This window comes from Marmota flaviventris, chromosome 9 (genome assembly GCF_047511675.1).
Source record: "Marmota flaviventris isolate mMarFla1 chromosome 9, mMarFla1.hap1, whole genome shotgun sequence".
NCBI classification, from domain to species: Eukaryota; Metazoa; Chordata; class Mammalia; order Rodentia; family Sciuridae; genus Marmota; species Marmota flaviventris.
In genome coordinates, this window is record NC_092506.1 from 32376437 (window position 1) to 32396538 (window position 20102).

The following is a 20102-nucleotide window of genomic DNA, read 5'->3' on the forward strand; positions in this document are numbered from 1 at the left end:
CATGTCTTTATAGTATTTTAGCATTTTTATGATTTCATTTTTTAAAAAATATTTGTTAGTTGTCAATGGGCCTTTATTTTATTTATTTATGTGGTGCTGAGAATTGAACCCAGTGCTTCACACATGCTAGGCAAGTGTGCTACCACTGAGCCACAACCCCAGTACCCATTTTTATGATTTCAGATAAAAATAAAATATGTCAGAATACCTTGTACTTTACATGGTCTTTTCCTGGAATGAATCATTTCTCCATGTTGAACTGGTTCCTGTTAGTGGAGAAATGGTATGTAGAAGATAAGATCTGAGTACTATTATACACATTAGTATGGGGTATCTATCACTTCTTCTGACCCCCTGAATACAGCAAGAGAATATGTGTATGTCTTTATATACATATGCACATTTACAATTATCTTATTTCTACATCAGTTTTTATATATTAAAAATCATGAATTCATACCATGTCCCACTGCAGTCTAAAAGCTCATTGTAGTTTATTTCCTTCCTGTAAATTAGACCTTTCTGTTCTTTCAGTGAAAATTTTGAAATTTCATTACTTTTAATATATTTATTTATTTGATAAATCACCATATGTGTAACCAGTCAATCATTCTGCTGTCCCTTCCTTCCTCTGGTGGATGCCTTCCTTTCCCTGAGTAGAATCTGATACCTTGAGATGGGATGTCCTATTACATTTTTTGGCCTTATTCATATATTTTGCCTTAGCCGTCTTTTTGTTCTTTCTTTTAGTACTGGGGATTGACCTAAGGCTTCATGTATGCTAAACACTTGTGCTACCACTGAGTTACATCCCTGGCCCTACCCTACTCATTCTCTGACTGCCCACAATAGACTCTCCTCCTTCTCACCAGAAATCATTTTTTCATCATTCAGGCCTGATAGATACCCCGTTCTGTAATGCTATAGTCATGACTTCCTCACCACTTCTTCACAGACTCCCTACTTTGTTCTGCCTCATCTAGTGGGTTTAGGATTGAATTTTTTTTTTCAGAAAGAGAAAAAGATTAAACGTTTTTAACATTGTGTTTCAGGGACCTTTATTTCCAATTAACATAAATCCAATTAATGGAAAATTAATAGGAAAACAGTTTTTCTCTAAAGAAGTAAGCATTTTAGCTATTCTTAATTTCCATAAAATAAGGAATTACCATAATAATAAACATCTGTATGTCATTTTTGAGATTATCTTCTGTAGTTAATACATTAATTAGTATCAGTATAGTTTTATTCTTATATTAGAAAGACAGCTGTATTTGACATTATAAAGCAATTCATATGTGATTTTTAGAATTAAAAAATGAAAAATTAAATATAGCATACATAAAAAGATTGTATGTCAATCTAATTCTATTACTTTCAAACTTGACATGTTTAAAAGGAAGCCATAAAATCCCCCTTTTTTCAATTGCATATTTTTTCAGTTCACTTAACTCCATCAGCTACAAACACTGTAGTCCTTTCACCTAGATTATTGCAGTAGCCGGTTAACTGGTTTTCGTTCCTCAACTTCTGTTCCCTTTTACTGTTAACATGACATCAGAGTGATCCTTAAAAAAAAAAAAAAAAAAGGTCAGCCTATGTTACATTTATGCTTGGAACTTTCTGCTTCATTCCTTGTTAAAACCTAAATACTTATCACATATTATAAAGCTTGCAATGATTTGGGTTTTTCTGCTTTCTCTTACCTGTCTCTAAACTTGCCTTTGGCTGTTCTTCTCCTACCTACTTCCTCCCAACCACATGGGTATCCCTGCTGTTCTTTAAACATACCAAGTATTGTCCCCATTAGGGCCTTTGCATTTGCTGAAATACTCTTCCTTCTCTCCAAGTCTTTACTCAGAAGTTGCTTTCTCAAAAAGGTCTTTCCTGACCATCCTATGTAATCTTCTTCCCTGATCTGTTATTTTTCTTTAGCACTTATTAATATCTAATACACCATATGTTTCAACTTATTTATGATATGACTTACCCAGAATTTAAATTGTGCAGGATTTTTGTGGTTCCAGTGTATATCTTCATCAATGTTTTGCCTACAATGAACATTCAGTATTTGTTGAAGAAATGAGTCACACATAGTCAATTCTACTAAAATGAAATAAAATGATCAGCTCATTCATGAAAGTAGGCTAACAATTTAATTCATAGGAAATGTGAAGTAATCATTGTATTTTTGTTTAAAATTTAACAAATGTAAATAGGGTTTAAGAAATTGAGCACTTAAATATGTAAATCAATGGATGTGTAACTGATGTGATTCTGCAATCTGTATATGGGGTAAAAATGGGAGTTCATAACCCACTTGAATCAAAGTGTGAAATATGATATATCAAGAACTATGTAATGTTTTGAACAACCAACAATAAAAATTAAAAAAAAAAAGAAATTGAGCACTTATAATGGCTGGTTGGAGTTTAACTTGGTCAGTCACTATGTAGTTAACTATTATGTAGCAATTTTTAAAAGCCTATGAAAATGAACAAATCTCAAGAATTTCACTTTTTTCAATTTGTCCTGCTAAAATGAGTAACTACAAAATTCTAGGTATAAGTATGTTTATTTCAGAATAATTCATTATACTAAAAATGGAATACTGGGTAAAGCCATACAAATGAGAACAATTAGGTAAAGTTAAATTAATGTGTATCCATTGAAAAGTTAAGTTGAAGTTGGGTGAGTTGATGCATGCCTGTAATTCCCAATGACTCCAGAGGTTGAGGCAGGAGGATTGCCAGCCTCGGCAGCTTAGTGTGATCCTACCTCAAAACAAACAAACAAAAACAACAACAATAAAAGGCTGGGATTTAGCTCAGTGGTAAGTCAACCCTGGTTTCAATTCCCAGTACCAAAAAAAAAAAAAAGGTTATGTTGTATATTTGTCCTAGAAAGCCATTTATTACATATTAAGTTAAAATAATATTTATTATCATCACTTCCTTCTGAGCCTCTTTTAAACTATAAATGCATAGAAAAAGGTTGCTAAGTTGCTGAGGCTGGCCTTGAACCTGCCTCAGCCTCCCAAGTTACTGGGATTTCAAGTGTGTGCCACTGTGCCTGCTAGTTATCACTCTTTAACATACTTTTTACTTATATTTGTTAACCAACACTCCCTCTAGAAAGAAAACATTTTGCGGGGGTTTGTGTTGGTGGTACTGTGGATTGAACCCAGGAGTGTTTTGCCACTGAACTATATCCCCAGCCCTTTTTATTTTTTGAGACAGGGTCTCACTAAGCTTCCTAAGCTGGCCCCAAACTTGGGATACTCTTCCTTCAGCCTTTAGACTCTCTGGGAGTCTCTGGGATTACAGGCATGCACCTACTTTAAAGAAAGCTTCTTAAGAGTAAGGGCTTTGAGCTGCATGCAGTGGCGCACACCTGTAATACCAGTGGCTTGAGAGGCTGAGGCTGGAGGATCTTGAGTTCAAAGCCAGCTTCAGGCGTTAAGCAACTCATTGAGACCCTGTCTCTAAATACAAAATAGGGTTGGGGATGTTACTCAGTGGCCAAGGGCCCTTGAATTCAATCCCCAGTACCTGCCCTGCCCCCCCAAAAGGGGCAAGAACTTTTGTTTTGCTTGCTGCTATATCCCAGGAACCTAGGAAAAAGTCTAGCACATACATATGCTATGAATATGTGTTGAATAAAAGAATGTATTGTTTTTGTTATAAGGAAGAGGGTTATTGTAAATAAAATTTTGAAAAAAAAATCACCAAAAACTGTGCATAGAAATAAGTGCCTAATTTTACAGCATGCAGTTTTGATACCACAGGGAATTTGTGGTAAAGAATTTTAATGAGATTTTCCCTCTCTATTTTTCAAGGTTTCTAAATATTCTTTACAGAAGAAAGTGAGTGAAATGGTAAGAAAGTTACAAAATACCTGTTTTTTTTCACTTGGATTAGTACATAAGATGCATAGTAATTTTGTGAATGTAAATGTGATATTTATAGTAAAAAATGGAATACTTAAAACTGGATATTGCTGTCCCCTGTAAAGATCTGACATAATTTAAATACTGTATAATTTAAATTATTTTACAAAGTTACTTGCAGATTACATGGTATTTATATTTTATAGAATAAATTCTAAAAACTATTATTTTAATGATTTTTTCCTACATATTTATGGAAAAAAATAGTTATTGTAGACTGAAAAAATTGAAATACATATTGGGGTATGGCATTCATCCTTTAAAGTTCTACATTTAGAATGCAGAACTCATTATTTATTTATTCAACAAGTATTTATTGTGAATTTCTTTTTCCTTATATATAAAAAACTAATATTTTTGTTTTATAGCATAATATTTTATAGAATATTTACTTTGATATTCTCCTTTTCTAGTCCAATTTATTCAGAAGTATTTTTTGTGCATGTGTTGTTGAACAAAATTCTTTTATATCCACTTAAATCTTCAAAAGACTTCTTGAGTGGGTTTACACTATTTCAGTCTTCATTGGAGCAAACTGTAAAGCAAGAAAAATTAATTTTTGAGTATGGCTTATATATATAAATATGGGTGTGTGTAAGAAATCAGAGGTCATTCCTTATGATATTAAATATAAAAACATAAAGTAAGTATTTTGCTTCTTTAAATTGTTTTGGTCTGTTATAAAATAAAAGAGCCCATAGAAAGATTGCTAAGCTTGATTGAATAAAAGATGTGAAAATTCTGTTGCTGTTCAACTGGAAAGAATAAAATAATATTGTCAGACTATTTTAAACTGTGATTTTAATTAAGAAGCTGAAAAACTAGATTCCACTTTAGCTTTAAGTACCATGACATTTGTTCTGAAAGTCATCTTCAACGCTACAGTGATTTTACACAAAATATAGTGAAATTGAATAATGTGCCCTTTGACCTGGGAGATAAGGCTACAAGTTAAAGATCAAAGGCAACATATAATGTGTTTTGTTTTATTTCAGTTTAAAATTTGATTAAACAGATACTTAAAATCTTAAAAAAAACCATGGAAACATGTATTTTACCTATTCTAGTTTTTGGTCATACTTCGAAGCTTTTTGTTATTGTGAATTATAACCTCTTAACATACCAAAATTAATATTTGAGTTATAATATTTTTTCTGATAGTTGTTCAAAGCATTTATACCATTTTTCACTTAAAGTAATTAGATATTGATATGTATATTTAATATTCCATGATCACTCTGGCTGAATATTTATATTTCTTATTTAAAAGTTAAAAATAATATTTTTTCTAAACATTCTTGGATATATTTATCTTACATTATAATTCTTTTATTATTATTTTTTTCTGTTTTTATATAATTTACATCCTTCTTTTCATTCAAAGTTAATCTTATTTTATTTGTAGTGGTACATTATTCTTTTATATTATTTGTCTTTATTGGTACGACAAGGTCCAAGATAGCCACTATAATAGTGCCAAGGAGAGACTTTGGGAAGCAATAAAGTCAAATGTCTTAAAACAGATTATTTCAGAAAAGTAGTAAGCAACTTTTAAAGAAGTTCATGATCTGCTATAGGTGAGCACTAAACTACTACAAATTTCTGTCTTCTAGGAAGTCAGTAAATTAATTTTCTTATAAAAGTGGTGATACATTTCTAGATAAATTAACATATCATACATAAATCAAAAGATTTGTTCATCCCTACCCAAATCACCCTTTGGAAAAAAATCATAGACATTACCAATAAAATAATACAGCAAAACATGTTAAAGAAAAGCTTTAGAAAATTGAGTTAACTATCATTGTGATTTGGTCACTGAAAAAAATCTCTCCTGTTGTTTGCAATAATTACTGTGCAGATAATATATTGTGTAACTGAATTTATTGGTGGCTGTGTTGTATACCTGTGTAAGTTAATTCTGCTTATTTAAGGAAGTAAAAACTTATAAAACCACGTTTAAGTCATATTTATTTCTCAGATTTTTATTAAAGCAAAATTTCAATATTGAAGCTTTTGATATTATTGAGAATAATCATATTTTCTTTCAGAGTAGAATGTTTTTAGACTGAAGCCTTGTCTAGAAATAACTTCAGGATAATAAATATTATGTTTATCTGTACACATGTACATTAGCAGTGTAACTTACTTTTGTAAGTAGTATTTGCCTTACATCTTTAGATTAGAAAGGTAAAACTATCTTAAGATTAAGATGCTTTTGCGTTTTAAAAATTGAATTTTATAACTCCATTAAATTAGTTTGGGTTCATATTGAAGAAGTTAGAAGTTGCAAAATTGAAAATTAAGAATACATGAAGTTTATCTTTGGATTTTTATCTTTTCCTCTAAAATTTATTTATAGCTAACTGTTTTAAGGAAGTTAATTTTGTCTCCAAAAATTAATTTCCTTAAGTAAATGGGAAAAGGGGGAAATTGTACAGCTAGGTCTTTTATTAGTAAATGTATATTTAAAAATCATGTATAAATATTATTTTGAAATAATACTATTACTATTACTATTTTAAATGCATCAAGGCAACTTTATGTCTCTGCACACATATACACACACATAATTATGCATATGTTGTCCTCTTTTCTAATATTGATTTTAATAGGTTATATTTGTTTTAAATTAGGTACATATGTGTTTAGAAAGCAGTACATCTGACATTATTTTCTTGGACTAAGTCTTGCATCGAATAATAAAATTATATAAAAGAAAAAATAATTTACATCAATTTAAGAGGTAAAAAGAACAAAACCAATATGTACTTAACTATTAGTCATCTCAGAAATCTCATGAAATCAAAGGGGTATCAGTAGAGAAACGGGACTGGGGCGTGAACAGAGGGGGGAAGTGTTGGGGAGTGATTTGGCCAAATTATATTGTTATATCATATGCATGTACGAATGTGTAACAACAAATCCCATCATTATGTACAACTATAATGCACCAATAAAAAATGTGAAAAGAGAAAAAATTTAAAAAGAGAGTTCTTTTAATTGAAGGTAATGGGACCCTTATTGTACTATAAGTAGGATCCAGTCTTTTTTTTTTTTTTAACCAATTATTTCTCCAGTTTAAGTAGGTTTTCTACTCAACTATATTGCCTTTCTATCACAGAAATATTGTCTTTACCATTTCATTTTTAATGTAGTGAGAAGGTACTATATTCATTAAAATTAATCTCAGAAAAAATTACCTGAGTTGCACACCAAAATTATACTTGCAAATGAAGGCACAAAGAATCAAAACCATGCTCTGGTTAGGTGCTAATTATTCATGTGATTTAGACAAAGAAAAAATGATTTCCTAGGGTTCTAAGACTATTGCTTTAATATCTTCCTACTTTATTTATTGTTAGGCTGATTAACTTTTTATAAATAAAAGTTGATGTTGAAAAAGAAAGAAAAAGACATTGTAAACAAAAGAAATATAAAATGAAATTGTCTATATTTATTCCAGGGGAAAGGAAAGTTTGCTTTAGTTTTATACAGATTTAGAAATATCTGCTAACTAATCATTTTTTTTCTATTGTGTACTCAGCACTTTTTCATAACTTTTATTTTTGGTATATTATTAACAAGAGTTGTTTACCACTATATATATATTTGTTTGTGTGTGTGTGTGTATGTGTGTGTGTGTGTGTGTGATACATATAACATTTATTCTTTAAAATAGGAACAAAATGTCCAGTTACATCTTTTGGCTAAAGGTGATTATCATAAACAACTGAATGAAATTGAGAAATACTATGCTACAATAACAAAACAATTTGGATTGGTAAAAGAGAATCATGGAAAGTTAGAACAAAATGGTAGGTGCTATTTTGTTTAAACTTACATGTTCAAGAAGGAATATTTAAATAGATTTTATCATGAATAAATTGAATTTACTTGACATTAGTAGTAGTAAATGGCACTTTAACATTAAATTAAATAAAAATTATTTAAATTACATTGGAACTGTTTTCCTGTCTGTGTTCATGGTATTTTCTTTGAAATATATGATGAATATAATATTTTCCTAATGTCTTTGATGTTACAGTACAAGAAGCAATAAAATTAAACAAAAGACTTTCAACTTTAAATAAAAAACAAGAATCTGAAATATGCAGTTTGAAGAAGGTATGATTGATACAATTTTATAGTATTGAGTAAAAAAATTATACTCTAAGGTGGGTGCAGTGGTGCATGCCTGTAATCCCAGTGACTTGGGAGGCTGAGGCCAGCCTCAGAAATTTAGTGAAGTCCTAAGCAACTTAGTGAGACCCTGTCTCAAAATAAAAACAAGGGCTAGGGATGTAGCACAGTGGTAGAGTGCCCCTGGGTTCAATCCTCAGTAAATATTAATTAATTATAGTCTAAAATAATCAGTCTTATGGAATATTATTAGAAAACAGTTTGGTAGAATTTTTTGATAGAACATGATTCATAAATTTTGAATTACGATTCTAGTACATTTAATAATTAATTCCAATCCATTCAAAAATTGTTTTGACTTATAATCAGTGACTTGAATTTTTTAAGTTAATTTATTTATTTATTTATTCTAATTAGGTTATATATGACAGCTAAATGCTTTTTGATTCATTGTACACAGTTGCCACACAACTTTTCATTTTCTGATTGTACACCATGTAGCGTTGCACAATATGCGCAGTCAGACATGTACCTAGGGTAATGATGTCCATCTCATTCCACCATCTTTCCTATCTCCATTCCTCCTTTTCCCTCTCTCCCCTTTGCCCCATCAAAGTTCCTCCATTTTTCCCATGCCCTCCCCTGCATTATGGATCATTATCCACTTACCAGAGAGAACATTTGGCCTTTGGTTTTTGGGATTGGCTTCTTTGGCTTAGCAAGATCTTCTCCAACTCCATCCATTTACCTACAAATGCTATTTTATTCTCTTTTAATACTAAGTAATATTTCATTTTTATTTAATGCTGAGTAATATTCCAAAGTTTTTTTTATCCATTCATCTATAGAAGGGCATCTAGGTTGGTTCCACAGTTTAGCTATTGTGAATTGAGCTTCTATAAACATTGATGTGGCTGTGTCACTATATTATGCCAATTTTAAGTCCTTTGGGTATAGACTGAGGAGAGGAATGGCTGGGTCAAATGGTGGTTCCATTCCAAGTTTTCTAAGGAATCTCCATATTGCTTTCCAGATTGGTTGCACCAATTTGTAGTCCCACCAGCAATGTATGAGTGTGCCTTTCCCCCACATCCTTGCTTAGAGTTATTGTTGTTTGTATTCTTGATAGCTGCCATTTTGACTGGTATGAAATGAAATTTTAGAGTAAATTTTGATTTGCATTTCTCTAGTTGCTAGAGATGTTGAACATTTTTTCATATATTTGTTGATTGTGTATCATCTTCTGAGGAGTGTCTATTCAGCTTCTTAGCCCACTTATTGATTGGGTTGTTTGTTTTTTTGGTGTTAAGATTTTTGAGTTCTTTATAAGATTAGTGCTCTATCTGATGTGCATGTGGCAAAAATTTGTTCCCATATATATGCAGGCTCTCTCTTTACCTCATTGATTGTTTCTTTCCACTTAGAAGAGCTTTTTAGTTTGAATTCATCCCATTTATTGATTCTTGATTTTATTTCTTGTGCTTTAGGAGTCTTGTTAAGCAAGTCAGGTCCTAATTCAATGTGATGAAAATTTGGGCCTACTTTTTTTCCTCTATTAGGCGCAGGGTCTCTGGTCTAATTCCTAGATCCTTGATCCATTTTGAGTTGAATTTTGTTCATAGTGAGAGAAAGGGGTTTAGTTTCATTTTGCTGCATATGGATTTCCAGTTTTCCCAGCACCATTTGTTGAAGAGGCTATATTTTCTCCAATGTGTGTTTTTGGCACCTTTGTCTAGTATGAGATAACTGTATTTGTGTAGGTTTGAGTGACTTGAATTTTTATGGTGATGTGAATAGACAGTGAACATTTACTGTATGTCAGCTTCATTAGCACCATTCATTCATTCATTCAGTATTTATTTAGTGACTTATAGGTTGACAGCCAGTGTCTCCATGGAGGGTTTTTCTTCTTGTGAAAGGTGTAAGCCACCTGAGAAATTAAAGTCTAGCATAATTAGTGAAGAACAAAAGACAAAGAGTCAGAAATATGTTTTCCAAAGCAGAGCCCCTGATAGATCCAGTCCACACAAGAGCTGGAGCTAGACAAAAGAAAGTGGCTCCAGCAGTTTATTTAAGGCAGTACAACAAAGCCAGGGGTAAGGTTTCAAGGGTGGAGTCTTGCTTTTTGATGTCTTGCAGTCAGCAGGTTGATTGGCATCTTTTTCAGGTCACACCCATCTCAGGTGCTGTGTGGGAGATATGGCAGAGCAGAATAGGAATTCACAATATGTTTCTGGGTAGTCTTACACAGAGGAAATGTCCATAGGAAGTTCCCAGACACCAGATGTTCCTATTCACTAGGTTGCAATGCTGACAAAATTCACACACAGCCCACAGAAGGCTCACGACAATGACTTATATTTGCCAAGTACTATGTGCCACTAAGGACCCAACTATAAAGAAAATAAAATATGTTTCTACTTTTATACGGTCTAATGTGGGGAATTAGACAGAAAACAAGTAAATATACAGATCAAATAATTTAAAACTGTCATAAGTAATCTGAAGAAAAAGTCAGGATAGGATGACATAACAGGCGATTTTTATTGATTGAAGATAAAGGAGTAGAGGAAGAAAAGGAACAGTGTTTCAGGCAAGAACAGCATGTACAAAACCTTAATACAGGAAAGAGTTTAGTACATTTGAAGAACTAGAAGAAGTCTGGTATGGCTGCAGCATCATGAATAAAAGCGTCCATTGAATATTTATTGATTTGCTCTTTGAACACCAGTATCCCCTTTTCTTCTTCCTAACCTTATCCAAATTTTTGTTTTTGTTTTGCCTTCAGCTTTAGAGCTGAGCTTCAAATTGGCAGAAAACTATAAACATATTTCTTTCCTCTGGCCACAATCATTCCTTCAGGAATTAAAAATCAGGAAAAATGTAATCCCCATAGTGGCTACCAATCATGAGAGAAGCCAAAACCTGAGGAACTTAATGTGGAAGGCAGATTGGTGTGATATAAAGAAACCTGTTCTTCTACAACATGTTGAGTCCCTGCATTTTTTCCTGGTTCTAGACTTTTCAGTTATGTGAGCCAGTAGTCCCCATTAGTACTTAAGCTAGCTTGGTTAGGGATACTTGTTTTTCATTGTTTGCAACTATAAATATTCCAACTGATGCAAAGGGAGAGTTAGTATGAAAAGAAGAAATAGGTAAGGCCTTCTTTCTGTAGAGAATGACCTCTAATTTCCTTTCCCTACTCCCTTCAAAGCCTCATCTCAAATATACCACTTCAAATCATTTTAGGACTGCTTCCTTACCCCTGAGAGAATTAAGCGCCTATCCCTATTGATCTGAACATGAACAACTGAAAATGTTTTTTCAAAACATCTGTTGAGTACCATTTAAAATGCACTTAATTTGTAATTATTTATTGGTACACAAAATATTTTCTACTTTTTCCTGCAGTTCCAAAGTTATGCCTGGAAATCTTATCTATATGAATTGCATTAGTGGGCTTCCAAATCCTCTAGCTTCCTGTTGAGCAGGGCCAGTGAAGCCTGGGTAGAAGATGGGAGAAAGGAAAGAAAAGAAATCAGGGTATTTAAACCCTCTGATCCCTCTCTGTGTCATCACTTCAGGTTGGCCATGTCACTCACCAGATCACTACTTCTGTTGAATTAGCCTATTTTATACATTATTCCCTTTTTGAGTTCCAGTAACCTTCTTATTGTTTGCTAAAGTTGCAGACAGCTCCACTGGTGGAACAAGGTTGTACAATCTCAATCCTTGTGACTCTTTTATATCCTGTCGACACGTTTGCAAATAAACCATCTTCAAAATACCCTAATTTATATGTGCCATCTATTTCCAGGTGGGACTGTGAATGTATGCTTGGTCAGGGCATATCATTAGTGAGGCCAGAAATTATTAATTTAGTTTCTGTGTAGACTAGTTGATTCAGTACAGAGAAAATTCTGTTTCATGGTGAAAGATTTTTTATCTAGCCAGTTTGTAAAAATATATTTTGAATTCAAGGAATGAAAAAATATGAATGGGGTTGGGGTTGTGGCTCAGTGGTAGGGCACTTGCCTCACCTGCCTGAGGCACTGGGTTCCATCCTTACTTAGCACCACATAAAAATAAATAAATAGATAAAATAAAGATACTGTGTCTATCTACAACTAAATTTTTTTTAGAAGTATGAATGGTGCTATTCAGATGTATCATAAATTTGAAGAACAATTATTTCTACTTATTTGGGTTAGTGTTGTCATCTTAACTCCAAAGCAGTCTGCTCTTTTTTTTTTTGTCTGGGGGTGGGCTGCTTTAAGTACTAATTTTTTTCAAAGTAAATGCTTTAGGTAAAGGATTCTGCTTTGAAAGGAGAAAAAAGAAAAGAAAAAAAATCCCCAAACATTAATGTCTTCTTATATACATAGAATTTCACTATTTTTATTTAATATATTTAAGTTAATGAGTTTAGTTTTAAAGCAGTTTGGGGTCTGTAGCATAATTGAATAGCAAGTACCAAGTTCCCATATACTCCTGTACAAACATCCCTCACTATCAAAATTCACTAGTATCTGATGTCAGTCATTTTGGATTTTGGTTGTTCTAATTGGTGTGTAGTGGTATCTTGTTGATTTGCAGTTCCCTAATGACATATGATGTGATCATCTTTTCACGTGCATATTTGCCATCTGTATATCTTTGGAGGGATGTCTATCTTGACCTTTTTAAGTGTTGTTAATGGACATATAATAATTGAATATATTTATGGGATATAGTGTGATATTTGATAAATGTATTCAATGTGTGATGATCAAATCAAGGTAATTAGCATTTCAGTTTCCTTAGATGTTTATCATTTCTGTGTTAGGAACCTTCAAATTTCTCCCTTCTAGTTCTTTGTAAATATATAATAAATTGTTGTGAACTATTAGTCACCTTACTGTGCTGTAGAACACTAGAAGTTACTTTTCCCATGAAATTATATTTTGGTACCCATTATCCAGCCTTCCTCTATCTCTCTTCCTCCTTACTTTTCTCAGCCTCTAGGGGCCACACTATTCTACTCTCTACTTCTGTTGTGATTTTTGTGTGTGTGTGTGTGTGGTGCTGGGGATCGAACCCAGGGCCTTGTGCATGTAAGGCAAGCACTCTACCAACTGAGCTATATCTATCCCCAGTTCCGATGGAATTTTTTTTTTTTTTTTTTTTTGCATTTATCCTGGCTTCATGTTCTCTGAGCTTCCTAGATCTGTAGTTTGGTATCTGACATTAATTTTGGAAAATCCTGGGTCATTGTTGCTTAAAATATTGCTTTTGTTCCTTTCTCTCCTCCTTCTTCTGGTATTTCCATTATGTATATTTTACACAGTTTTAGTTGTCATGCCATTCTTGGTATTATGTTCAGGATTTTGTTCTTTTTAAATTTTGTTTTCTTAGCTTTGGGAATTTTTGTCATATTCTCTAGAATAGAGATTTTTTCCTCAGCCATGTGCAAACTACTAATGAGTCCACAAGAAGAATTCTTCATGGTGGTTTTGATCTCTAGCATTTCATTTTGACTCTTTCTTAAAATTTCCATCCTTCTGCTTATTTTATTGATCTGTTCTTACATGTGATCTACTCTTTCTATTAAAATCCTCACCATATTAATCATACTTGTAAAAACTCTTGGCCTGATAATTCTAGCATTCCTGTCATAGCTGACTTTCATTCAGATTTTTGTTCAGCCCTTTGAAATTTTATTCTTTGTGTTTTAATATATCTTATGATTTTTTTTTTGTTGAAAAGTGAACATGATATAGTGGGTAGCAAGAACGATGGTAATTAGACTTTTAGTAATAAGGTGTCAGGGGAAGGGAAGCATTCTGTAGTTTTATTAGTAGGTCTATCTTTTGGTGAACCTGTGCCACTATATTGAGAACTTCAACAGTGTTTTTCAGTAGGGATAGAATGACTAGATGGGGCTAGAGTTGGATATTTTCTTTTCCAGGTATATTAGGTAGGTATAACTATAGCTGATTTGGTGTTTTCTTTAAAATAGATTCTTTGGAAGACAGCTCTTGTTAGGAAGAATATGCTTTGATATATTTCAAAATGATTCCTCTTTCCCTCCTCCATCTTGAAGCACAAGGAGATTTTCCACCAATGTTCACTGTGAGATCTGGTAGAGTTTCTGGAAGTAATACCCACAAATGTAACCCCTACACCCCTATTACGGGGTACCCCAGGAATTTTCAACTTTAGAGTTGTCCACAGTGAGCCTCTAGCAATTTAACAATTACTTTTTGGGTCTTTTTACCCTGGCACTGGTTATTGTGGAGGTTTCTGCTCCAGTTAAATTGTGATTCTCTGTATTTTCCTGTCTATCTCTCTTATTCAGTTTGCCCTATGACCTCACTTTTATGACAGATTAAAGAGAGTTGTTGATTTTTCAGTTTGCTCAGTTTTTTACTTGTTGTTAGGATGGAGTGGGGACTTCTAAGCTCCTTACATGCCCACTGAGAAATTGGAAATCCCTCTATCTTTAAATACAGTTTTACTGAAATCAAAATATTATTAAGGATCTAGAGACCCAGGCATAAGTTTTGAAGAGTATGCTGCCAGATGAATGACATGCTTTAATGCATGAATTCAAAGACTATTAATATTTGTAACATTACAACATGTTGTTGTATATAAATCATTGATCTAATAGCTGTCAGTAAATTTGCTATATATTCCCTGGACTCTCTTCTTATACCTGAGAGATCAGAAAGTAGGAGCATAGGTGTTGTAAGTTAGAGAAGATTCAGATGGATGATGAATAATCATATAATTCTATTCTTAAAAAGTCTTTTGTCTTTCTGGGCACAGTTACACATACCTATAATCCCAGGGACTAGGAGGCTGAGACCAGGATGATCATAAGGTCAAAGCCAGCCTCTGCAAAAGCAAGGCACTAAGCAACTCATCGAGACCTGGTCTCTAAATAAAATATAAAATAGGGCTGGGTATGTGGCTCACTAGATGAGTGTCCCTCAAGTTCAAGCTTTGGTACCCCCCTTAAAAAAAATCTTATATTTCATTTAGTGTATAAAATGTTTCTTTTATCCTTGAATATAAAGGTAACTCTTTTTAACATAAGGAAGAATAGCTATAATTTTAAAAATTTGTCTGGAATTCCAAATCAGAGAATAGTTAAAAAGGACCATTCATTATTATCAATATAAACTTCAAATGCAAATATAAATAACTATATGTTAATCCAGTAGTCATGAATAAGTACATTTTCAGTGATATCTCTTAGGCTAATTTATTTTTTATTTAATATGTTTGTCAGTAACTTAAATAGTATCCATATTTGGCAATTATATTAAAATATTCATTTATCTTTATGCAGCTAGTTTCTGTATTATTACTAAAAAGATTATATAGTATAAATTTCATTATGAAATTATATATTTGCTTTAAATATAAACAAATGTTTCATTGTAACAAAATAGACTATCAAATTCTAATACGTAATTTAAGACTCTGACCTGTAGAGTAGATGAGGCTCCTCTAAATCCAGGGAGAGATACCCTTGGCGGATTTATTTAAGAGGGTGAAGAATGTCCCTTTCTATACATGAGTAGAGTGATATTGCTCATGAGAACACTTGCTTCTTTTTCTCAGGCCATGGGGCCTCAGCCGGGGCCACCTAAATGTGGTAATAGGTTATGCAGTGCTGGCCTCTGTCATTCTAGAAAGCATTACCGTCATTGTGTCCATTGTAGCTTAATTGTTCTTGGAAGAGACTATATGAAAGGGCAAAGTGAGAGGATTTCATTATCTTTGAGACTTAAAAGTCTAAATAACTGCAAGAGGTGAGCAATATAAAATGTGTTTGAAGGGCTGATTTTTAATATTTTAGACATTCTAGGTACACAATTTTTATATTTTGTGTATTTTATGTGGATTTGATTTTTAATCTTAACAATGACTTTTATTTTTTACTCTCTTTCAGAAACTAATTGAGTCTAGCAACATTGGTTATATCACTCATTTAAAACTTCTAAACATTAATTTCCCAAAGATAATTTTCATTTTTCTTTTATACTGATTTTGTCCAGAACAGTTAAGTTATTGGTTTGTGATAAGGTGGAATTCCTTTTTTGTGGAGCAGTTAAACAGATCAAACTTAGTTGTTAGATAAAACTAGGTATTATAGTTCTGAATGCTGGGTTCACCATTATGGGAATCATGAAGAATTCCCGATATTATCTATGAGAAACATTCATAACCTCTGCTGTTTGTCTGAGTAAATGTCAGAGCACTCAAGGAGATAGTGATATTAAACAGACTACCTCATGCCAGAAAATGAGGGGTGAAGGAGAAAACTGCACAGTATTTATGACTCTAGGAACTATAAGTTGTAATTTAATGAGATCAAAGCATGTGCTGTTTATTTGCTGCACTAATAGCTTTGAATAAAATGGTTAGAAAACAGACAATGTACTAAAAGTTCAGAATATTTAGAAGCTTATAAAGGCTATAAAATCAAAAGCATATTTTTCAGTGGAAAATCATTTTGTGGAAGTCTTTGATTTTAATTTATTGTGCTCTTAAGATTAATTAATGCATAATAGAAAGAGAAAGATGGAAGAAATCATTACTTTTTATTTTTACCAGCCATACACTGTTTTTCTATCCCTAACTCATTTATAAACCTTTGTACTATTTTAAAACAATTATTTTAATAGGAATTGATACATTTTAGGGTATCTCCCATAATTCAGCTGATTCCAATAGTTTTCGTTTTCAGTTATTTGAAAAAGGTAGAAAAGCATAGGACTTTGCTGTATTTTGTAACATTGGGGAAGAAAAAAACTTTGAAAAACCAGTTGTCCTTGATTTCTTCAGAGAATTGTAAGCTATATAAGTGAATATAAATTTTAGCCATATACGTCTTATTAATAGGACATTGTGTCTTAGGAGTAAACTTTGAACAGATCACTAGTACAAAATAAGTCATGTAGTAATTTACTTTCTAAATTACTTTGAATCTTTGTTTACTTCATATAGTTGTATTTTGCTTTAGGAAAACCTAATAAAAAATAAAGATTCAAAAATAATTGTTGGGTTTCCTTTAAAAGTTATCTTAGTATATAAAAAGCCACTTGAAAGCAAGATTATAGAAACACTATTATGTAAAGAATGATATACATCGTGTTAAAGTCAATATCATTGGTTTCTTTTTTAAAAAATAGAATCAGTTGAGCATAAGAGATTTTTAAATACTCTGATAGTATTTTACTAAATACTGCATAACAATACAATATAAGTATTAGTCAAATGTGTAAATATGAGTTGAGATTAAAATTTTATGGCCAGGCATGGTGACACACACGTGTAATCCCAGTGGCTCTGGAGGCCAAGGCAGGAGGACCATGAGTTCAAAGCCAGCCTCAGCAATTAGCAAGGCCCTAAGCAACTCAGGGAGACCCTGTCTCTAAATAAAATATAAAAAAGGATGAGGGATGTGCTTCAGTGGTTAAGAATCTCTGGGTTCAATCTCCTATAACTCCCCCCCAAAAAAATTTTTATGATCCTCTCTCAGGTATTTTACCTTTGAATTAATTTAATAAATTCTTAAGAAATGAATTACCAAAACAACTAGATTTAATTTTTGATCTTTCAATATCCATAGTCATTTAAACTATCGTCTCATGTTTTAAAATATTTAACAGGGGTGGAAATGATAGAATCAATGAATTGTTCAATAAGTTAAGTCAAAGACTATTTTGCCTTTGGAGTAGAATAATGATTTATTATAATGTCTAATTTTTATAATTGTTTTTAGCATATTCTTGACTATAAACTTAGAATACAGAAATAACCTATTTTAAACTCACAGTTTAGGAATGTTGGTTACAATAGTCAAGGTTATTCTCAGCCATAAAATGTGCTGTTCTTTTAAAGTTAACATAATGCTAATAATTCACCATCTGGTAAGCTTAAGTTTTCCAGTATTGGTAATAAAACTGCAGTGGTTTGTTCACAGTTAAACAAGGAGTATCTCTCTGTAATATGGCAGTCTAAAGTGCTGTATAATGAAGCTAACTGATTCAATCACTATGGAACCCTCAGCATTATACTTATGTCTACCACTTTCTAAGGCAATCTTGCAAATTGACTGAACTGTTGTGTCATTAATAGTCTGTTTGGCAGACATTAACCAGTCATTTTTATTGCCATTTACTTTATCCTGAGTGAATCAAATCTTTGATTTCATTAAATTTTATTATAGACAAAGATGAGTCATATTTTTATTCATATGTTTATTTTATTTTCTATTTATATCCATTCTAATTTTTAGTTCCTGTTAGATTTCTGAATCTATTAAAGTGCCATGGAACATAAACTAAGCATAAGATATAGTATCTTTTTATTAACATGCATTAATTGTACAAATCCATTAATTGTGCAAATTAATGGGTTTCACTGTGACGTTTTCATATATGTATATATAATATACAAAAAGTACCCTTTGGTACCTTTTTCTGAAGAGCTTATTCAACAAAACTCTTATTAATCATGAGGAATGAATCTTAATTCCTTACATAAAATAATACTTAATTATTCATGACATTTATTAAGACTTCATAGTACTTTATTTTACAAGCAGGAAAAATTCTATATCACACCACAGTTGTAGCGGAGAATCCCCTGTATTCAGCCTAGTAAATAGATGATGTGTCTAGCACATAGTAGATACTTAGGAAATATTTCTTGCATGGATTTTTATATGCCAGGAACTTTAAAAAATTTATTATCTACATTTTACAGATAAGGAATTTGAGGCAGTATTAAGTAACTTGTCTAAAGTTACAAAACAAGGAAAATAGAATCAAGATTGGAATGCAAACAAATTTGGCTCCAGACCCTGTGATCTTAACCATTTAACTTATGATAATAGAATAACAGCACAAGCAGTTCATGCTATATAAGTTTTTTCTCTTCTGCGTTATTCATGATAAATCCTATATTTATTAAAAGGGTACATTGTTGACTACTCATACTATTGAACTGCCATCTTCTTATATGCCTAGACTGTAGAACTACACACTAGCTTGTCCCTACCCTTGAAATTCATTGCAACTGAGCTTCCATTGGGCACTTTCATTCAGCCCTCCACTTTCTGCAATCAGAGGACCCTTTTCTATGATATGTACCATCACATGCCCAAATCTCCTGCCTCTAGTCTTTTATTCCAGTTACTTCACTCAGTCCATTAGTCTGTTCTTGCTTATGTGGAATTCCCTGAATAATATTTCTCATTTATTCTGTTTATATTAACTCATCACTTCACTTTTTCTTTAAAACCAAACCTTTCAACTATAGTTGTCTTAAGGAGGTGTACCACTCGGGACATACTGGTGTTGCCACTCCCCTTGCCCCTGGCTTTGTGTTCTCATTTGTAATATGAGTATCATAATATATACCTTTCCTGTTTAATACATATGTAATAAATATAAAGTTGTAAAGTGCATGAGAAAATATTTCAGAAAGTTTCATTCACATGCTATAGAAATGTATGAAATTATTGTTTCAAATGAAATTAAGTTTAAAATAGGATTAAAGTAGTTTTGACAGATTCAGATTTTCTGCATCATAACTACAGGTGAGTTATTAGTATATATAGGCTTTAAGACAATTAAAACAGCCTGTTTGCTTTTTTATTCATTAATAAATTTTGTGTCCTCTGTCTTAAAGTCATGTTTTCATCTTGCTTGACTTTTTTCTGAAGCTAAACTAGAAATTTGTAGTTTTTTCTCCAAGAAATAAAATGACATTCTTTTTTTTTTAGAGAGAGAGAGAGAAAATTTTTTTTTAATATTTATTTTTTAGTTTTCGGCAGACACAACATCTTTGTATGTGGTGCTGAGGATCGAACCTGGGCTGCACACATGCCAGGCGAGCGCGCTACCGCTTGAGCCACATCCCCAGCCCCGACATTCTTTCTTATAAATTATATTCTCTGAGCTGTGCACCATGGCACATGCCTGCAATTCCAGTTACTTGGGAGGTTGAG

General features: G+C 32.3%; 1 protein-coding gene across 1 annotated transcript in view; it reads left to right on the forward strand.

The window, feature by feature from the left end:
• The window catches only part of Ccdc73 (coiled-coil domain containing 73), a 128125-nt gene that overhangs the window by 63349 nt on the left and 44674 nt on the right, over nt 1–20102 (forward strand). Inside the window, exons 6-8 of the mRNA XM_071616315.1 lie at nt 3839–3877; nt 7632–7767; nt 7998–8077. Coding sequence (XP_071472416.1) covers nt 3839–3877; nt 7632–7767; nt 7998–8077 — 255 coding nt within the window. The remainder of the gene's footprint in view (nt 1–3838; nt 3878–7631; nt 7768–7997; nt 8078–20102) is intronic.